Source organism: Vicugna pacos, chromosome 7 (genome assembly GCF_048564905.1).
Source record: "Vicugna pacos chromosome 7, VicPac4, whole genome shotgun sequence".
Lineage (NCBI taxonomy): Eukaryota > Metazoa > Chordata > Mammalia > Artiodactyla > Camelidae > Vicugna > Vicugna pacos.
The window spans coordinates 69,563,671-69,586,181 of record NC_132993.1 but is presented as its reverse complement, the minus strand read 5'-3'; the positions used below and the strand labels follow the sequence as shown (position 1 = coordinate 69,586,181).

At 36.2% G+C, this 22,511-nt stretch overlaps 1 protein-coding gene across 3 annotated transcripts in view; it reads right to left on the bottom strand.

Moving 5' to 3' along the window:
* The window catches only part of SEMA3E (semaphorin 3E), a 308,842-nt gene that overhangs the window by 68,483 nt on the left and 217,848 nt on the right, over positions 1-22,511 (bottom strand). For all 3 annotated transcript variants that reach the window (XM_072965116.1, XM_006211742.4, XM_072965117.1), the window contains 2 exons: positions 20,801-20,860; positions 18,371-18,490 (listed from right to left, as the gene is read on the bottom strand). In XM_072965116.1, the coding sequence (XP_072821217.1) occupies positions 18,371-18,490; positions 20,801-20,860 (180 nt within the window). The remainder of the gene's footprint in view (positions 1-18,370; positions 18,491-20,800; positions 20,861-22,511) is intronic.

The following is a 22,511-nucleotide window of genomic DNA, read 5'->3' as shown; positions in this document are numbered from 1 at the left end:
ATGACCCCACTGTGTCCAGAAGGGAGTAAAATCTGGATGGATTAAAGGACTGAGAAAATAGGAAGATGTACACTGACAGCTGATGATGAAGATCAAGTTGAGAACCAGTGTGGAAAAGCAGTGGCAGGCAGAGATTCATGCAGAAGATGCCTACGCAGACACAATTATTACCATCATCATTAAACTCGGATATGGCACTTCCTGGTTTACAAAATGCCCTAATACAGCTGGTCATTGAGGAGAGCAGCATATCGTAATGACAAAATCTGGCCTTGGACCATGCAGCCCAAATGTGGCACTTAGTGTGCAGCGTTAAGAAGCAACCTAACTTTCTTTTCACTTTCCACACTGTTACATGAAAGCAATTAATTCCTCCCTGGTGGAAAGTTATGAGCATCAAAGCAAATGAACAAAAACATCTGGCACGTGGTATGAACTTAATATGTGGGACTTATATTTTCTAAGATTCTTTTGGAGATAATTTGATTCATACAATGAGACTGTGAGGTAGACAAGATTACTTCACTGACACATAACTTCAGATTCAAAAGATGCCCTCTTTTCTCATTTTACAAATGAAAAAATGGGGGAATTAGAGAGAAAAACAAACTTGCCTGAGGAGACTGAAATAGGATGAGACTACAGCTTGTTTATATTGCTCAGAATTTTGTCCCAGAAATAAAACTGAATCTGTATATTGGTTACTCAACCAAGATCGACTACCAAAGTCAGTGATGAGAATATGGACAGACACATAAAATCAGATATAACATTCTAATCTGAGGAGAAGGAAGACTGTTATTGGAGAAAAGGGGAAACGTGTACACAGAAGCTTATTTACTCCAAATGCTGAAAAGAGAAGTTACTGGGGAAGAGAGAAAAACTGGGGCATCTCTGCTCTCCAGGGGCACACAAACTGTAGTTAGCATAGGAATTGCTGAAGACAGAAAAATCAGTGAAAAGAAGGCACAGTGGCCAAAGGATATTTTATCCAACATCAGGACAATAAAAGGACTCCATTCTGGTTGAGTCTCTTAATGTACTTTTTTCTTCATTTTCTTGCAGGAAACTAATGGTGAGGAGCAGCACATTGAGAATCCTGAATTCCTGTCAAACCTCTTCATTTCTCTTTCTGACCTTTCTCTGCCTAGCTGTCTCACCTACACAAAGGCTGGAAATAGAGTTTTTAGAAATATACCCACAACAATGCAGACCTTAAAAGTTAACACAATAAATGAGGAAAATTAGAGTTTACTTACTTTAAAGTATGTTGCAATGTCCCTTTAGAAAGTAAAACCTGACAAAGTTCAATTTGTCAGACTGAAATAAGCAAGTCATTTTAATTAAGCTGATATTTTGATTAGGCTATCAAATTTAACTCTGTGTATATCTGCTCCGTATCATGTCCATGAATTAGCAGTATAGAGTGTGACTGAATTTATAACTAGTTTAACTTGACCACACTAATAAAATTCAAGTTAGCTGTAAGAGGCTGATGTATTACTTCATCATCTAATGCTGCTCAAATGTCTTAAGGAAAATATCCCTGAAAACAAGAACATCTCAAGTTAGCATGTTTTATCTTTAGGGTCATTGTTTCAATGAATGTCGGATGTATCTTTAGAGTTGGAGACCTGAACATCTTCAGGTGTATTTTTTCAAAATTTCTCCATATATTTTCAAGAGAGCATATTAAAAAGTAAATCTATTAGACATCATTTCCAACCTAAAGCAGGCTAATGCAGCTACTACAAAACATCCACCAATATCCAATAGCCACTGAATAAGGAAAAGAAATCATCTGGTTGCCACAGAATTATAAATGTAAAAAGCTATACACTATGACAACTTTAAGTTTTTGGCATGAGGTACAAAAGACCATAAGTAGAAAGTCTGTGCTTTTTCTATGCAATGGATTATATTATGGATACTGTCCACTATACCGTTCGTACCTTTTTTTTTAATTGAAGTATAATCAGTTACAATGTGTTGATTTCTGGTGTACAGCACAATGCCCAGTCATGCATATACATACATATGTTTCCATATGCTTTTTTATTTATTTTTTAAACATTTTTTATTGATTTATAATCATTTTACAATGTTGTGTCAAATTCTAGTGTTCAGCACAGTTTTTCAGTCATACATGGACAAATACACACTCATTCACATTTTTTCCTCTGTGATTCCCTGTGCTATACAGTGTAATCTTGTTTATCTATTCTACAATTTTGAAATCCCAGTCTATCCCTTCCCACCCTCTGCCCCTCTGGCAACCACAAGTCTGTATTCTATGTCTGTGAGTCTATTTCTGTCTTGTATTTATGCTTTGGTTTTTTGTTTGTTTGTTTGTTTTTGTTTTTTAGATTCCACATATGAGCGATCTCATATGGTATTTTTCTTTCTCCTTCTGGCTTACTTCACTTAGAATGACATTCTCCAGGAGCATCCATGTTGCTGCAAATGGTGTTATGCTGTCGGGTTTTATGGCTGAGTAGTATACCACTGTATAAATATACCACATCTTCTTTATCCAGTCACCTGTTGATGGACATTTAGGCTGTTTCCATGTCTTGGCTATTGTAAATAGTGCTGCTATGAACATTGGGGTGCAGATGCCATCCTGAAGTAGGGTTCCTTCTGGATATAAGCCCAGGAGTGGGATTCCTGGGTCATACGGTAAGTCTATTCCTAGGAATCTCCACACTGTTTTCCACAGTGGCTGCACCAAACTGCATTCCCACCAGCAGTGTAGGAGGGTTCTCCTTTCTCCACAGCCTCTCCAGCATTTATCATTTGTGGATTTTTGTTTTTTTTTTTTTAACATTTTTATTGATTTATAATCATTTTACAATGTTGTGTCAAATTCCAGTGTTCAGCACAATTTTTCAGTCATTCATGGACATATACACACTCATTGTCACATTTTTTTCTCTGTGATTTATCATAACATTTTGTGTATATTTCCCTGTGCTATACAGTGTAATCTTGTTTATCTATTCTACAATTTTGAAATCCCAGTCTATCCCTTCCCACCCTCTACCCCCCACCCCAGTAACCACACAAGTCTGTATTCTCTGTCCATGAGTCTATTTCTGTCCTGTATTTATGCTTTGTTTTTGTTTGTTTTTGTTTTTTAGATTCCACATATGAGCGATCTCATATGGTATTTTTCTTTCTCCTTCTGGCTTACTTCACTTAGAATGACATTCTCTAGGAGCATCCATGTTGTTGCAAATGGCATTATGTTGTCGGGTTTTATGGCTGAGTAGTATTCCATTGTATAAATATACCACCTCTTCTTTATCCAGTCACCTGTTGATGGACATTTAGGCTGTTTCCATGTTCCGGCTATTGTAAATAGTGCTGCTATGAACATTGGGGTGCAGGTGTCATCCTGAAGTAGATTTCCTTCTGGGTACAAGCCCAGGAGTGGGATTCCTGGGTCATATGGTAAGTCTATTCCTAGTCTTTTGAGGAATCTCCACACTGTTTTCCATAGTGGCTGCACCAAACTGCATTCCCACCAGCAGTGTAGGAGGGTTCCCCTTTCTCCACAGCCTCTCCAGCATTTGTCATTTGTGGATTTTTGAATGACGGCCATTCTGACTGGTGTGAGGTGATACCTCATTGTAGTTTTGATTTGCATTTCTCTGATAATTATTGATATGGAGCATTTTTTCCATGTGCCTTTTGATCATTTATATGTCTTCCTTGGAGAATTGCTTGTTTAGGTCTTCTGCCCATTTTTGGATTGGGCTGTTTATTTTTTTCTTATTGAGTCATATGAGCTGTCTTTGTCGGTTTCATTTGCAAAATTTTTTTCCCATTCCGTAGGTTGTCTTTTTGTTCTACTTATGGTTTCCTTTGCTTTGCAGAAGCTTGTAAGTTTCATTAGGTCCCATTTGTTTATTCTTGCTTTTATTCCTACTAGGAGAAAATTTTTGAGATGTATGTCAGATAATGTTTTGCCTATGTTTTCCTCTAGGAGGTTTACTGTATCTTGTTTTATGTTTAAGTCTTTGATCCATTTTGAGCTGATTTTTGTATATGGTGTCAGGGAGTGTTCTAGCTTCATTGTTTTACATGCTGCTGTCCAGTTTTCCCAACACCATTTGCTGAAGAGACTGTCTTTATTCCATTGTATATTCTTGCCTCCTTTGTCGAAGATGAGTTGACCAAAAGTTTGTGGGTTCATTTCTGGGCTCTCTATTCTGTTCCATTGGTCTATATGTCTGTTTTTGCACCAATACCATGCTGTCTTGATTACTGTAGCTCCACGGTATTGTCTGAAGTCTGCTTTTTTATTAAAGGTTATTACAAGATACTAAATATAGTTCCCCGTGTTATACAGAAGAAATCTGTTTTTATTTATTTCTTATATATAGTGGTTAACATTTGCAAATCTCAAACTCCCAAGTTTATCCCTTCCCATTCCCTTTTCTCTGGTAGCCGTAAGATTGCTTAATATGTCTGCAAGTCTGTTTCTGTTTTGTAGATTAGTTCATTAGTGTCTTCTTTTTTCCTTTTTTAAAAAATATATCTTATAAAAAGATTTATAATTATATCTCAAAGCTCAAAGTTGGAAAAGTTAATAAAAATATCTAATTTTTATTGTGATACCAGCTCACTATTGGACTAAACTTTTATATATATATATGATTTTTTTTTTACATTTTTTATTGATTCATAATCATTTTACAGTGTTGTGTCAAATTCCAGTGTTCAGCACAATTTTTCAGTCATTCATGGACATATACACACTCATTGTCACATTTTTTTCTCTGTGATTTATCATAACATTTTGTGTATATTTCCCTGTGCTATATAGTGTAATCTTGTTTATCTATTCTACAATTTTGAAATCCCAGTCTATCCCTTCCCACCCTCTACCCCCCACCCCAGTAACCACAAGTCTGTATTCTCTGTCCATGAGTCTATTTCTGTCCTGTATTTATGCTTTGTTTTCGTTTGTTTTTGTTTTTTAGATTCCACATATGAGCGATCTCATATGGTATTTTTCTTTCTCCTTCTGGCTTACTTCACTTAGAATGACATTCTCTAGGAGCATCCATGTTGCTGCAAATGGCATTATGTTGTCGGTTTTTATGGCTGAGTAGTATTCCATTGTATAAATATACCACATCTTCTTTATCCAGTCACCTGTTGATGGACATTTAGGCTGTTTCCATGTTCCGGCTATTGTAAATAGTGCTGCTATGAACATTGGGGTACAGGTGTCATCCTGAAGTAGATTTCCTTCTGGGTACAAGCCCAAGAGTGGGATTCCTGGGTCATATGGTAAGTCTATTCCTAGTCTTTTGAGGAATCTCCACACTGTTTTCCATAGTGGCTGCACCAAACTGCATTCCCACCAGAAGTGTAGGAGGGTTCCCCTTTCTCCACAGCCTCTCCAGCATTTGTCATTTGTGGATTTTTGAATGACGGCCATTCTGACTGGTGTGAGGTGATACCTCATTGTAGTTTTGATTTGCATTTCTCTGATAATTAGTGATACTGAACATTTTTTACCATATTTTTTATTTAAAGTATTTTATATTCAATTATATACATCAAAGTTCTTGGTGTTCCTGAATCCAAAGCTTCTGATATTAATTTCTCCACTCTTCCTTCTAAAGTGAACTATATAACACATCTTTTTTCCTGGATTTACTGACTGACAAGAAAGTCAGTATAACAATCAAGAAATACTGGTTTCTCCTTATCTGGTCCTCTTTTCCACCACTTTTCTATATTTAATTCAACTGTTCTCTTCCACCATTTTTCCCCCAGTTATATTTTTTGATCCTTGTTTTAAATTTTTTTTATCACCTTCAAAGGACGAAAGAAAAGGGTCATGGTAACAATTATCTTTAACTGACTATTTTCTTTCTGTCCAACACTGAACTGGTATTTTCCACTTGGTCCCTCATAAAATCTCCCAACAAACTTATTTGGCCAACATCAAGTAGCTCTTACATAGCAAAGAGAATTCAAGAATGACTCAAAAAATCCTAAGCCTTGATAAATATGTGAAAAGTGCTCAACTTTGTTAGTCATCAAGAAAATGAAAATTAAAACCACAATGTGACACCACCACATTTTCATCAAAACAGTTAGAAAAAAGACAGACAATACTAAGTACTGTCTAGAGACTGGGGAGTAACTGGCACGTGCATGTATTGCTAGAGGGCATCATGGAACTGGTACATGGACTAGAAAACAGTTTGGCAGTATTTACTACAGCTGGACATACACATCTTCCATGACCCAGTAGTTCCACTCCTAGAATATACAAAGCAAATACACGTGCGCGTTTGCCAAAAGACATGCACAAGAATGTTCCTGGCAGCATGATAACAGCACAGCGACTGTAAACAACCCAAAGGCTCAGCAAAAGGACAATGGGGTAAATATACTGAGCTGCACCCATACAAAGAAACACTGCAGAGCAATGAGAACACATGAACTACAACTGTATACAACACACACTGATCCCACCATATTCTCAAGCAAAGAAGCTAGACACACAAAAAATGTGCTCCAGGACTCTACTAATTCTAAAAGAGGCAAAACTAATCTATGGTGATAGAAATCAGAATAGTGGTTAATTTGGCTGGGGTGGGGGATGGATACTTAGTGAAAGAACCACAGCAGGGATTCTGGGGTACTGGAATGTTTTATTTCTTTTTAATGGAAGTACTGGGGATTGAACTCAGGACCTTGTGCATACTAAGTATGTGCTCTACCACTGAGCTATATTCTCCCCACTTCGATGTTTTATTTCTTGATCTGGCCGCTGGTTACACAGATGTGTTCAACTTGTAAAAACTAATCATAGGTACAATTTTTTTTCATCTGTACACTTTTCTTTAAAGTTGACAAAAAACTGTACTTCAAGAATGTCTTAAAAAAAAAAGAATGTCTCTGCTCTCTGTGTTATGCTTCTTTATGTTCTAAAGACCAGAAGAGTGAAAACAAATAAATATCTATTATCACCAAACCTTTTCAAGAGTTAGCAGAATTCACATAATTGAAAGTAAAAAGTGTGAGTACAGAGGGAACATATCATAGAATGGATAAGATAAAGTCTACCTTATAAATACTTACACCAATTGAACCAAATAAAATTATTTTAAAAAGCAAAACATTATGAAGTTATAAAGTCAGAAAAAAAGCAAAAATTCACCAAGTTTAACTGAAACTTTCATATATCAAAATAAAGTCCAGATTAATTTGGACTGTTAGAATTCTGTTAGAGTTTTACATCAAAGTATGAATATAACAAAACCCAGTCGTTCATTAATTCATTGGCTTGCTCATTCCTTCTTCCCATGGTTATCGACCACTAGATTCTAACCACGAAATGGTTTTGAGGAAGTTCATAATCCTTCTAGTGCCTGAATAACAAATGCAAATGCCCATCATGACCAGGTGGACCCGCAGTAGCTGGGTGGAAGCATGGACTGTGTGTGTGACGGGGACTGTGGAATTGAGCACATGCCCTATGCGAGGAACAGGGCAGCAACTACTAGGCACCCGCTGATTCTTTTCATGTCATTCCAATGGAAATCACAATTTACTCTGTGCAACCAACCGGTTTTCAAATGTAGGCTCTTAAAAAGAAAACCAACAAGAAACACTGTGACAAACAAAGCACATCTGTGAGCTGAACTGGACATATGGCCACCAGTTTATAATGTCTGATCCAACAGAAGAGACATGAATGCTTCCTGGGACACAGCCACGAGCAGCTCATTTGCCCTTTGGGTGCCCAACCACTCGAGTACCACGCTCATTCTCTGCTTCGCTGTAGCCTTAGGATCAATAGTTTAAAAATAAATCACTTCATTACATTATGGTCCACTCTAACTATGAAATACTACGTAGCCATTTAAATGAATGAGATTATGTCCAAATATACAAAGAGTAATGTCTTTGAAATAGTTTTGAGTAAAAAATCAACAAAATCGTAAGTCCAAGTAGAATGTTAACATCTTTTGTTATCATACATGCAATACACACACATTTGGAAAATCAAACAAGGTATTAACAGGGGTGGCACAGAAGAAATGGACAAAAGTTGGCCCTGGGGTACTTTCACTTTTTATTTTACTGACTTTTCCCATGTATTCTACGTATTAAGTGGAGGGAAAAAAGCCCTCATAGCAGAGCTCACTGCTCCCTGAGGATCTGGCCTGCCTCTTCGTTAATTAGAGTTCTGGCACAGCCTAAGCCTCTCCTGGTCCCTCGTCCCCAGGGGCCAATAGGAAAGCGGCTCAGCACCACAGCATCACCGGCTTTGCTCTGTACCTTCTCTTTGTTCCCAGGCACTTGGTGCTGGAGAATGGAGTTTCTTACCAACTGCTTCACACACAGAGCATGCAAAAGAGTGAGCTGGAAGGGAAGTTTGTCAAGCAGTCTGACTTTCCAAAAGCTTTCATATAATCATTCTGACAAAAAAACTACCCCAAGGAATCCTGTTCCCCTTCCTACCAGAAGATCCTACAACCAGCTTTCACAATTAAGATTGACAGGAAGACAGGCCTTGAAGGAACAACTCCTCTATCCTGAGACATTTTTAAATAACCTTAGGGATGTTAAAAATCACAAAAATAGTAGACTGCAAGCTTCTGGAGAAAATGTCATGCTCACCTTTTTATGCCCCAGAAATTGTAACACTGCCTTTTCTATCATCTGCACTGAAAAATATCTTTTGATTTGCAGTAAAGAAAGCAGAGAAATAATGCAGAAAATGACTGAGCACCTGATGGACAAGATATAAAATTTCTATCAAAAATCAGCTACTATTTAAGTCTTCTCATGCTAATTTCTAAATAACAAATCACAATCTAATGTGATAAGAAATTTGAAATGATCTTCTTTACCTACTCAGAAAATTTCTGTCTTTTTTTTAAGATCCAAAATAAAAGAAGGAAAATAATTTTTCCTTGTGATGAGAACTCTTAGGATGTCTTCTTTCAAAAAAATTATTGCTGCGTTTTTATTTGATAGCTGTAATGACAGTGTAAATAATTTCCTTTTTAACATTAATTTTTAATATCCATTCCAATGACAAAATATTTCCATTCTCCCTACTTCAAAAAAAGTATTTTTGTTAGGTAATCTCTAGGTTCATTGCTTATAATTTCTATTATACTTCTAGTCAAAAATACATATATACCACATGGTCTCCAGAAAGAAAACTTCAGAGATAGAAAACAAAATATAAACCTGACTTCATAGGGTAATACATATGACCTTTTAATCACTTATTTGAAATGAGTATATGATAAACTGCCATAATTTTTAAATCAATAAAATATTTCTAGATATTATTTTCACATAAATGGATCAGGAAGTTACAGACCAGCATTGCCCTTCAAAACATGTGACTAATAAGATTTATAAAACTCTTCCAATGCAAATTTTAATCTGGACATTTCTTTTAACCAAAGGCCAACAATATTTAAAAATTATCTAAAAATATAAATATTGCTAAATACTCAATGAAATTTTCATATGTTTATGCTATTCATATGACTAATATCCTTTAAGATTTTTACAAAATTATTTTAGAATTATTACCTTTAACATTTTTTTACCTACTGTTAATTGCAGGTAACCAAATAGAAACAAATAGGGACCTAACAGAAACCCTTTAAGAGAACAAATCTGACAATCTTTGAAATTTTGTGTGTTTAAAAGCTGGGTGTGGCAAGAGTTAATACTAGACAAAATAATTTGTGAAATGAAAATGTGCATATTTCTTTGTGAAAAACACAAAGAATATTAAATGCATGGCTATACTGTTATCAGTTGTGTAAAACAAATTACTAGTGTCAGTTATATAACTGTAATGGGTAACTTTTTAAACCTCTAGAAACTTACTAGTTTTGTTGGCTCTCCCAATAGAAATCTGACTCTATACTACACGCAAAAACTAAAATTTCATCTGCTAAGAAATAAATATTAAGTACCTTTTAAAAAAGATGTCTGAAAAAATCCATGTGCTCATGACATGTATGTTTCAATTTATTTTGGATACTTAAGTATGGTCACCTGAAAAGGTATTTTCAATATTCACTGAAAATAAAAGATTCACTACTTTGGCCGGGTCTCCACAGGTACACCATGGGAGGCTGGAAATTAACACCAACTTTGAAGCCAGTGGCGCACCAGGCCACAAACTGGATGCTGTGCTTGGTCTAAAGCTCTAAAGGACCCATGAGGTCAAACATGACTCTAAAAAGCAAGAACCTGTTATATCTGGAGAGTAATCTCTCATCGGCCAATCACAACCTATTTAACTGGAGAATACAAACAACCAGAAAAATGCAAAATTTCCAGTCTATAAAGTACAAATGTGGACTAACTTGGTAAAAACATTATTTGGGGACAGTTTCTAGCATATTTTCAAAGAGACTTATAATGAATTCAGGTATATGTACAACCCTTTTGATTTTAAAGGTGGCACTATCCCAACTTCAATAGCTGAGTAGCTACATTCTGCACTGGATGAAAATCATTTCAAAATCATATAATGAAAATCAAAAGGGGCATTACTGGTTATCTCTGGAGCCGATCACATTTGCATGACTAAGTTAGTCTGCATACTTAACAATGGATATAAACAGGCTTTAAATAAAAATACACTGAGAAAATTTACCCTACACTAGTGAAATACTACAGCAATCTATATAAAAATGCATATGCCCTCAAGGACAATCAAACTTCCCACGTTAGGTCAGGCAAAATTTGGGAGGGGGCCCACATATTCATCCTTTAATTCCATCCTTACAAGGAGGAATGCAAGTTACTTTTAAGAGGAGAGCCGTGAACAAAGTTTAAAAAATGACTTTACTTCTCATCCCTCACTGTGCCTTGGCCTTGCTTCCCACAGAAACACCCATTTAAAACACTTGTACTAATACAGTCTTCCTTTCACATGAAAATAAGTAAAGGAAATTATGGTGGGCAGAATATTAACGGCCCCCAATATTCCCACCCCCTCTTACGGATGTCCAGTATAATCTCCACCCCTTGGGTTGGGCAAGACCTAGAAGCACGGTGGGAAACTCCTCTCTAGATGATAGAATTTTACATGGTGATGGTACAGTAATTCTCTTAATTAGGTTATATTATATGACTCCCTCTTAGCAAACTGGACAGGTAGATTTTGCTGCTGGCTTCAAACAAGCTGTCATTGCTGTGATAGGACCACATGGCAAGGAATGTCTGGTGACCCTTAGGTGCTCGGAGCAGCCCCTGGGTGACAGCCATCAAGAAAATGGGCACTTGAGTCCGATAGCTGCGAGGAACTGAATTCTGCCAACAACCACAAGAACTTGGAACACGACCCTGAGGTCTAAAAAGATGGTTGCGCAGATAATATCTTGATTTCAGTCTTGAGAGGCCTGGAAAAGCAGAGTTAGCCAAGCAGTGCTTGGCTTCCTCCTGTCCCACAGAACCTATGAGATAATTAATGTATGTTGTTTGAAGCTGCCAAAGTTTTGGTAATTTGTTTCGCAACACAGAAAATGAACACAAATAGTAGCACACTAATATCATTGTGTTAAAATCATTGTATTCTAAGAGAAATTTAGGTTGCTAAGTATAACAAAAATCAATTTTCATTTTGCAGCCATTCAAGCCCTTGGCCAATTCTCTAGAAATTTATTTTATGTGTGAACTTCTGGGATTTTTTTTGTCCGAATCTCTATAGTAACAGAAAATTCCCATTTTTTTGTAAGGTGAGTAAAATTACAGGGAGACATAAACTTGTAGTATTTTACATGGTACTTCATATTTGTATAGCATTTTATTATTTAAAAGGTACTCTGACAAAGTACCTAAGAACAAACAAAGTAACGAAGAAGAACAAACTTGACTCCATATTGGATCTATTCCTCTAGTTCTAAGCTTTGTGTTCTGTTGCCTGTGCGCAGTCATGCTGGCTCTGCACTTTAAAAGAACATTGCCTATAGTCTGAAAGATACACGACAACCCATTCTCAAGACTCTGATCCTTAAAGGTATAACACTTCCATTCGGAGATAAAAAGTTAGAGGACACAGACTAACATTTTTGTTAGAGGTTTATAGGAACATTGTGACCAGACTTACATGACCAGCTCCAAGAACAAAGGATTCTGGCACCAAGAAGTCTGCAACAACTAGACACACCTCCACTCCTTTTAGTATAAAAGATATCTGAATTCTAACTCAGGTAAGATGGTACTTTGGGGACACTAGTCCACTATCTTCTTGGTTTGCTGGCTTTGCAAATAAAGTTGCTATTCTTTGCCCCACAACTCATCTCTCAATTGCTGGCTTCAATTGTATGGCAAGCAATATGAGCCTGGACTCCATAATATTAGATTTCTGAGAGGACAGCAGCAGAGGCATATATTCTGTTCTCTGTAAGTTCTCCCAGAAAAACAGATCGATCAACTAGAAATGCCAAATCAAAAGTTCACAGACAACACCTACAGCAAACTGGCTGTTAAGACATCTCTGTGGGTCCCCAAGTACCAGCAGGTGTGGAGGAACCATTGCAAGCTATAAGCCACATAGAGTATTAATATCTTGCAGAAGGAAGCAGAGAAAAGCAACCAGGTTTTGTCAACTGTGGGGAGAAAAGAACTCTCAAACTTCCAGTAAGTGCTCACTGAATGTACAGCATCACTTCAGAATGACGGCTGAACTTTGGAGAAATTCATGCTGATTCAATCTGATAGGACTGTGATGGGAAGTGGCCTGTGGGAAGGATAGAGCCCTATGAGCCCTCAAAATTAACCAGCCAACTTCCCTTCCAAGAAGAGACTCCTGTGAGTTGAATATAATTTGTCTAAGAAAGGAAAAAAGAAGGTCAAAGGAAAGCAATATCCAGACAAAAGAGGAGATCATAGCCTAAAGAATATCTATATCTATGTCTTTATCCAAATCTTTATCTACATTTATATTTATCCATTTATATCTCCGTGTTTTTGAACACTTCACAAAACAGAATGGTGAGTTCTAAAATACGAAGCTAGATATACAATTATTCTGATCTACACTTTCTTTCTAAAAGCTCTGGAAAACTAATTTTATATAAAAATGAGCAACAGAAAAAGATACCATCTGAATCCAGTACAATGTTATTTTTGGATAAAAGAATAAGAAACAGAATTAACATTACCATAGACCATGAAAGTCTGTCAAAGAGACATTTCACAAAATAGATGAGAATCAAACACAACTTAGTATTTCAACAGAAGCTAAAATAAATTAAGAAAATGATAGGAGAAGTACAAGAAAAGCATACATCAAAATTAGAAAAACTCAAAAATGAAGTGATAGAATTCAGGAAGGATTCTGAAATCAAAAGAAAAAATCACTTTGAAAATGAAGACTAAACTAGAAGGGGAGTAAGAGAAAAAAACAAACAAAATAAACCTGAGTTTACATCCTCTGAGGAAAAATAAATGATGAAAACAAAAGCAAAAAAATTAAAAGAAAAGAAATGATCTGATCCAGATATCTGTTACACAGGGAATTCAATTTGTAGAAATGGTCTAGCAACTCATTCACATGCTGTGTACTTCCTGTATTTATATTATACTTCAGTAAAAAGTTAAAAATAATAAAGAGGTAAAAGTGATTCAAGACAAAGCTGGCTTTCAATCCTTTAATGCCAGAAGACCATGGTTTGCATCCACATTTTATTGAAACTCCTCTCATAAATGCCTCCAAAGACTTTCTAGGTGCAACGACACTGACTCTTGGAGACTTCTAACACTGGTGATCACTCCCTCATTTCTGTTCTATCTCACTGTCTTATTTTCCTCCTAACTTTTCTAGTAACTCCTTATTAGTCTCCTTTATGGGCTTTTTCTTCCTCCACTAACTTTTCAAATATTGGTGTTTCTGGGCTCCATACGCAGCTATTTTTACTCACATTCTCTTCCCAAGCAATGATATCATACCTAAAGATCTCAGCTTTCACACACATATATATGCTGTTAATTCTCAAATCAATATTTCTAGTTCAGATTTATCTCCTGAAAAACAGCCCTTTATATCCAACTGCTAATGAGATCTCTCCACTGACTATCTGACAGCCCTCCTCTCTGGCAAACTTGCTCCCTACCCAGTCTCCTTAACTCCAAGAAGGCAGGTGATTACATCCTCTTATTAAATAAGTAATTTAAGTTTCTTGATTGACTATCCTGAGGAAAAACTTCTTTCAACACTCCTACACTTTTATATCCTTCCTTATATATGTTTTCCTTAACAATTCTATTTCTGGATTAAACAGACAATTATTACTGCCTTTATTTTATCACTATTTAGTCACTTCCTAACTTCCTACATCTTAATCACTCATCTCTTTACCAAAACGGCCCTCCCTGTAGCATTGATGATATTGTCTAATAATCATTAATTTTTTTCTTTTTCCAAGTGTGATTCTACTTTGCCTTATACTACTCTGTTTGCTCAGTCTGTTTACACTGGTATTCCCTAGACATTCTACTGTCACCTAAATAATGGCATTTTCCAAGCTACTTTGGTAAAGTGAAAGGTGGAGAAGGAAAGTGAGGAAAAAATAAGAGAGAGATTGAGGGAGAGAGAGAAAAAGAGAAAAGGAGAGACTCCTTCAGGGACTATTAACTCCCTAGGGTTCAATAAATCAAACTATTCTGATAATATCCTATCCTAGCTCCAGGATCAATTTTTTCAAATAGCTGTGTATGGGGGAAAAAGCTATAATTGAGAAACATGGAGCACTTTTTATATTCTCACAAAAACATACATACTCTGCCTCCACAGTTTCCTCTTGCTGTTACTCTTTTTCTTCCCAAGCATCAAGAAATAAAATCAAATTGTTTTTAAATGCCATATCACGGCAACATCCAATAAAACATTAAATTATATAAATTCCTGCTGAGTGGCTTCTCACATCAGCCCCACATCTCCTTTCCTCTGCTTGTGACAACACTCTTAAATATCCTCATCATCTCTCACAAAGACTCTTACAACAGCCTCCTCTAACTTCCTCTGCCTTTCATCCTTCTCTGCTTGGATCAATCCTAAATATTACCCATGGCATGTCAATCAAACACTCTGCTCCAAGTCCTTCATGGTCTCTATGCTATTTTTTAGCTATAACTATAGAATGCCACTGTCTGGCATTAAAATCCTCCACCAATTTGCCCCAGTTTAACTCCTGCTATTTCCCAACCAACTAGACTAATGTCTGTGAACCTACTCCATATGTGTCTCTCTCTGTATTTTTCAAAGCATTTTCTTTACCTATAATAATTTACAATTTTTCATTCCCTCATATGAAATTATCAAGCCTCTAAGTAGAGTTCTGGGAATAAATCTTTCACTGCCCTTATTATCATATGACCACAAATTCCTTTTATGACACAGAGAATTTTGTTTTCAAAATATGTTTTAATCATACCTAATACTTAGACACTTACATGAGAAAAATATTCAACGTCATGAATGTGAAGGTGAATTACATGGCGTTTCACTTCTAATAGTGACAATGCAGCTTGTATTGAACTAACTCCCACAGATAATGATGATTAACTAAGTAAAAAATATAAAAAACAATTATTTGAAGGCACTGGAGATGAGGTAAGAGCAGACAGAGACTGGAGAGTTCTTCACTCAAGGAAACCTCCTAATTCATGTGGTGAGGAATGGCTACAACTCAAGCAGAAAGCTAGAGACTAGCCTGGAAAGCCACAGAACAGATATCTAAGGTACCAGATCAGATGAAAAGTGAGACAACGTACCCAGAAACTGAAGGAGGCACCCTGAGATATATGCATATACTCTCTCCCAAATCTTTAGCTGACAGCTGAACTACAGGTGCAAGCAGACCATGAAAAGCAGTGGCTACAAAGTTGACAGAGATTTGTGGCTGCTGCCTGCTGCAAGGGAGCTTGGAGTGGGAGTCTTGACAGGTAAACGCCCTACTAGAATAAAAATTGACCCTATTCAAAAGATAACAGAATTCAGAACACAAAATAAAAACATATAATCTATAATGTCCAGTACAAAATAAAAATTACTAGACATGTAAAGAGACAAGAAAATATGATCCACAGCAAGAGAAAAAGTAGTCAATGCAAAATTACCTTATGCTGACCCAGGTGTTTAAGTTAGCACACAGGGATTTTAAAATAGCTGTTAACGTATGTTCAAAGGCTTAAAGGAAAATATAGTCACAATGGGTAAAAATATGGGGGAAAGCTCAGTATAGAAATGGAAAATATACAAAATGAAAGTTCTAGAACTAAAAAGTACAGTATTTATACATACCATTAGTGGAGTGGGCTTAACAGCATATTAAAGATGTCAGAAGAAAGGGTTAATAAGCTTGAAAAGAAATGAATAATATTTATTCAATTGGAAAAACAGACAAGAGAGTGAATAAAAATGAACAGACTCTCAGTGATCTGTGGGACAATGCCCAAAAGTCAATTTGTCTGCCTGTCTGTTTGTCTGTCTGTCTATTTATCTCTCTTTCTCTCTCTCTGAATGAGAGGATTGAAGGAATGAGGCAGAGATTTAATTTAAAAAAAAAAGGCCATAAGTTTGGCACAAAATGTAAACTCAGTACCTAAAAATCTTAGTGTCCCAAGAAATATAAATACCAATCTCCCAACTACCATTCCAACCACACACATAGGCACACTATAGAAAAGCTACTGAAAAACAAAGACAGAAAATTTTGAAAGATAAAGCAATTACAAACAGAGTAATATCATTATGAATGAAACCTGAATTTACAACAGAAAGCGGTTATAAGATAATAAAGCATTTCTGAGATGTTTAAAGAAAAAAAAATTGTTAACCGGAATTCTATCTCCAGGGAAAATATCCTTCCAAAAAAAAGATGAAATACAGGTATTTTCAGATAAATGAAAACTAAGAGGATTGTTGCCAATAGATCTGCACCAAAAGTTGTATATATTCTAAGTTTGCATGAATATCTGTGTTTGTATAAACATGTGTACATATGTGTACACATATGTATACTTTGTATATCTGTATATATGTAAACATTCTGACTTTGCACTGGATTTATTTGCTTTCGACGTCTTTGTCTGAAGTCTTTCCCACTATATGGCCGGCACTGTTTCCGTAAAATAATTTAGTAAATACACTATGATGTGTTTGTGTATGCTACTTAACATTAATCTACAACTAGGGATGGTTAGTTAGCATTTAAAATATGCAAATCAAAAATCCTGCCTATAAAGACACTTCACGGCTGAAATACCTCAATCAGGGCACTCTGCAGAGGCAGTAAGAGTAAACACTTCAGATACTACTAATTTCGTGTGCACCTGAATATTAACTAGAATCAAGAATATCAGAAATAATTTTTCACTAATGAAATGAATGTTGTTCTTCACGTGCAGTGGCTGAAAATATTTTATAGTCACTGCTACCCTTTTCATAAACGGGGTGTAAGAATCAGGAGAAACTAACTGCTGTAGCTCTGTTTTGTCTGTGTCCTGTCTTAACTGAGGATTCTGCCTTCTAAACTCAATAAAAGGTAGCAGGCCCTGACACCAGTATATTGTTTAGTATGCCTCACAGTGAAACTATGACATAAGGTGCTTGAAAATGTACCTAAATAAACAAGAGTGGAGAACTCACCAAGGTTGAAACAGTTTATATGATTGCTCTTCAAGGTTGTTTGTTAGTAAGTATTTTGTGTGTGTGTGTGTGTCTGTGTCTGTGTGTGTGCATGTGTGTGCGGCAGAATTCAGCTGGGATTTGCCTTCATGATACCATATCACCTAATGGTGGGGTCCAGGAAGACACGTATAGTTCTCACCCACTAATGTTTAGCTTAAGTCAGTTTACAATCTCTCCCCATCCCACCCCAACTCCCCAGGCTGAGAAAAGGAGTTATTACAGGATCAACAGGTCTTTGCGTGTCTTTTTAAAAATACTATATGTAGTAATTTTATTTGTATAAACGTATTCATAAATACATATGTGTATATATATTCATATGTATACTCATTCTAATTTGGTGCTTTCAGGAATAAAAATTTATATAAAAACACAAGAGAGAACATTTTGATATTAAGAAATACTTCAAGTGGACAAATTAAGCAAAGGAAATCGTTCAGTGAAGAATACATAAAGAGTTAATTGGCTCACAGATTTTATAGCTGACAAAGATTTTAAGGCCCAGAGAGATCATTTCTTTGACTCAAGCAAGGTGAATCAGATCACAAATGCTCTTCCTCTTTCATCCAAAGAAATGTCACAACCTTTCTTTTTAAAACAAAGTTCTCTTCAGCATTACTTTTGATAATTCACTGATTGCAACGAATGAAATCATCGTACCTCCAAATGGTATCCCACTCTGATGAAGGCACAAAGCGGGTCAAAAGCTCCGGTACCACAGGTCAGAAGGTGTGTCCTGTTATAGTGATGCAAAACCCGAACATAGTTTGCACATTCACTCTAAAGCAGGGGAAAAAAAAGGGAGAAATTGGCTAGTGTAATAAATTGGCTAGTGTCTCCTCTTTTGGCGAGAGGAGACAACAGGGCTCAAGGAAAAGAGGACAAGGACCAGCAGAAGAGACTGGAGGACTGACGCACATTTTAGTCAGCAGTGATGTATGAATTACAGTTAATAATGGGGGCATACCATTTTCATGTACTCTAGTACACAACTGAGGGATAAAAAAAGCACCGTTCAGAAATGTATTCAGGTGTAAAGATTTTCATGGCAATATGTTCTACCAAGTGATTAAATTATTCCCGATGCTGGTATTTTTTTAAAATTACATATAAACAATGAATCAGCATAACATCAGACAATGAATAATCAGAAAAAGCTTCATTACCCTTAAGGAAGCATATGCAGACTTTAGGGCATATACAGAGCTTTGATGTTTGGGAAAATAAGTCGTATTTTCAAACTCATACAGTCACATAAAGCACATTCAGGGAGAATTTTCAAGTAAACAAAAAACTGATAAAAATAACCTTTTATATATATTACTCTTAAGATTACAGTCCAGGGATCTGCAAACTTTTTCTATAAAGGACCAGAGAGTAAGTATATTTAGTTTGATGGGCCATCCACTCTCTGTTGTAACTACTTACTTCTGCAGCAACAGTATGCAAGCAGCCAATGGCGATACAAAAAGGAATGTATGTGGTTGTGTTCCAATCAAACTTCATTCATGGCAGGCCACACATGGTCCCAGAGCTCTAGTCTGCCTATGCTGGGATTCAACTATTAGCTTATCAAGAACAGAGTCTTGATTTTACACATCTCTGTATTCTGCAGTTAATCAAACACAGTACCTAAGACATACTCCATGCTTAACAAAGTTTTAATACATAAGTCACTAGATGAGTCTGTTGAATGACAACAAATTTAAAAATGCTTCAAACCAACTTGACTAAATTAATTCTAGCAAACTCCTTGTTGGCAAATTAGGTATTGCTAATTCATTTACAAAAAATGAGAAAAATACTAAGCCCTTTTACTGCTAAATGTTACTTTGGTGCCAATACATACAATAGTAAATGTAATGTTTTATAAGGACAGATTCTAATTTTCAAAGTCTCTCATATAACAGTATTAGGATGAAAAAGCCAGCAAAACCATCTCATTATAAGTGATTCAGATTATGTAAGATATGTAAGAACAAGGAAGGCACTGCTGAACTAATTATCTGGTGCACACAGATTTCTTCAATTTCCCAATCAGGCAGCATCTTATTCTGTTGATGACGCATACAATTGGGAAAATCTGATCAATCAGATGAGAAAAATATTCTATTTGCATACTGCTATAAGCACATGCTTTTCATCTCCTGAAACCATCACATCTTGACTGAGCCAATTAAACCACATCTGGGTTCAGCTGCGCTTAGACTGACACAGCCTCTGAATGTGTTCAATTAGTCAGCATCATGCTGTAGACTAAGGCAGCAAGAATGTCTTAACTCATTCCTTGGCTGTTACCCAGTTGCTAGAGAGAATCAGGAGTTGGTATGATGTGTGTTACTTTCTTACACGGTAATTTTTTTTTTCTTTTTCTTACTGAAAAGAAAAATGAGTTAATTTTCCAAAAGAGATGTGGATGTCTTCCTCCACAGTCGTGACTTGTGTCGTCAGCCAGCTACTCCCAGCATCTGTCAAGTCCCTGCACTCATGTGCCAGCACCCTTGGCAGGGCTGCTGCTGCTGTACCACCTCTTCCCTCTCCCACGCTGCAGGGATGTTATGGAGAAACAGATTATGACTCTTTCAGAAGGAGACATCCTCCAACATTTGCAATAGGTAAAGTCTGTTTACTGCCTTTGCCATCGTCTTTCAAAGTTTTTCTTTTCTCTCCTTTAGTTTGTTTCTAATTTATTAAACACAGTGCAATGAAATCTCACAAAGAATGTGCTTAGCTTTTCCTTAAATTAAGAAACTGCCTGAAATTATTTTTCTCCCAAATACATACGAAATAAGCATTACTATAAGGAATTTATAAATCTGAGTTGATTACAATATATTAAGACAAAATAAAAACCAAGATCTAGATGGTATCTCAGTTTCATTAAACTCTACAATGAAATTAATTTTTAAGTAATTATATATATAGAAAATACATATGCATATATCATTTATGTACAGGCATATTTTCTCTTCTTCCTGAAACAAATTGCCTATGTGCTTTTTAGAAGCAAATAAAAGTTTAGAGATTCAGTCCTTTGTGACTGACCAGGAATATAACTGATTTGTTTAATTTACAATGAATAATACTTACAGCATCTTTTCCTTTCATTATGCATTCTTCTGTTTTCAGTGCTGTACTAGGCCAGTGTATCTGAAAGAAAAGATAATGGACTATTATGAAACTGCATATAAAAATAAATCACACTAAAAAACCAATTCATTGTTTTCTGTAATTCAATACATTTTACTTTGGTCTGTTTTTGTTGGTTCTATTTTCTTCTTCGAGAGTATCAAGCAAGACTTTATCTTCTTTCCAGTATCATTTGCAAAATTAAAACACGTATCTTTGAGCTTTTATTTTAAGCTATTATTTTCTAATCTCTTTGAAGGCTCATCTCAAGTCTCAGGCCTTTAGAGGCCACCCACACATCAACCAGCACTGCTCTGCACTTAACCTGCCATAACCTCCGCTGTCCAGCCTTCCTCCTGCACTTGTCTGCCCCTCCACATCAGGCACCTCCTTGAGTTCCCTTTCCATTTTTACCATTCAGCAGAGAACCTGGTGTTATGGACTCTCTGTAGCGTTTGCTGCATAAAAGAATAAACGGATGACTCTTTATAATGGCTCACTTCATAATATACCACCAACATCTTTGATTATTTTTTAAAAACACTGTTTAACTCTACCAGTCTCCCACCGGATTTCAGAAAATCTTTGCTATATTTCAAATTTTCTGGTTTCTTCCTTGAAGTGAGAGAATATATCAAATACCGTGTTTTCACCTCCAGTAGTGCCTAGCACTTTGCTGGAGCCACAGGCAGAAATCAGTAGGCACTTTTTACCCAATTCCAACAATTTTTGACTGTGAAGTGTTTTTTTTCCCCCCAGTGAAAGAAATTGTTTCCTCTATCCTTTTCTTTTCTCCAACTGCTTCTGTTCCCCTTTTTGCTTAAACTATAGGATTAATCATACGACTGGCATAGGTTTCAGATGGCGCGGCATGAAATTGTTCTAATTTTTCTTTCTTTTACTTTATAAACTCACTTGTGGAGGTTTGAGTTTGTTACACTATTCAACTCATGACTCACTATTATTTTTGGTTTTAAAAGGTCCCTCTCATATTTTAATTACCTATTTACTTCCTAGGCTTCCTCCCTTCCTTCTTCTACTTGCATCCCTCCAGGGGGTAATCACTGTCAACTGTCACTGGGAACAGTAACAATTTTTTGTGTGTGATTTGCATATTTTCTTATGAAGTATATATTGCTTTTTGTGTCTCTTTCATTTATGTAAATGGTATTTTTTAATTTATGTAAAGTTTTTCTCATCTTTTTCACTAAGAACTAGGTTTTTTAAGATCCCCATATATAGCCCTATATACACATACAGTCTGTTGTTTCTAACTGCTTTGTAATATTGTAGTATTTCTGTGGCTCCCCCATGTGCCCTTATCTCCTTTGCCAGTGATGGACACGCCAGTTATCTACAAATCTCCACCACATCCAACAATGGTACATCTTTGTACATGTCCATCTGGGATCTGTATCAGAACATCACTGGTATGTATAACCAGGAGCACAATTACTGGGTCTAAGCGAAAGCATATATTTACTCTGTTAATGTAGCACCAGATTGCTCTCCAGAGTGGTGACATGTTTATACTCCACCAGCAGTCCTCACTGACACTTGGCATTCTCAGCTTTCTAATTTTTATACTAAGCACTTCGGATTCAACATTGCATTTCATTCTTACCAGAATTTTACCAAAGCAATAGTATTGTGTGGGAGCTTTTTTTAAAAA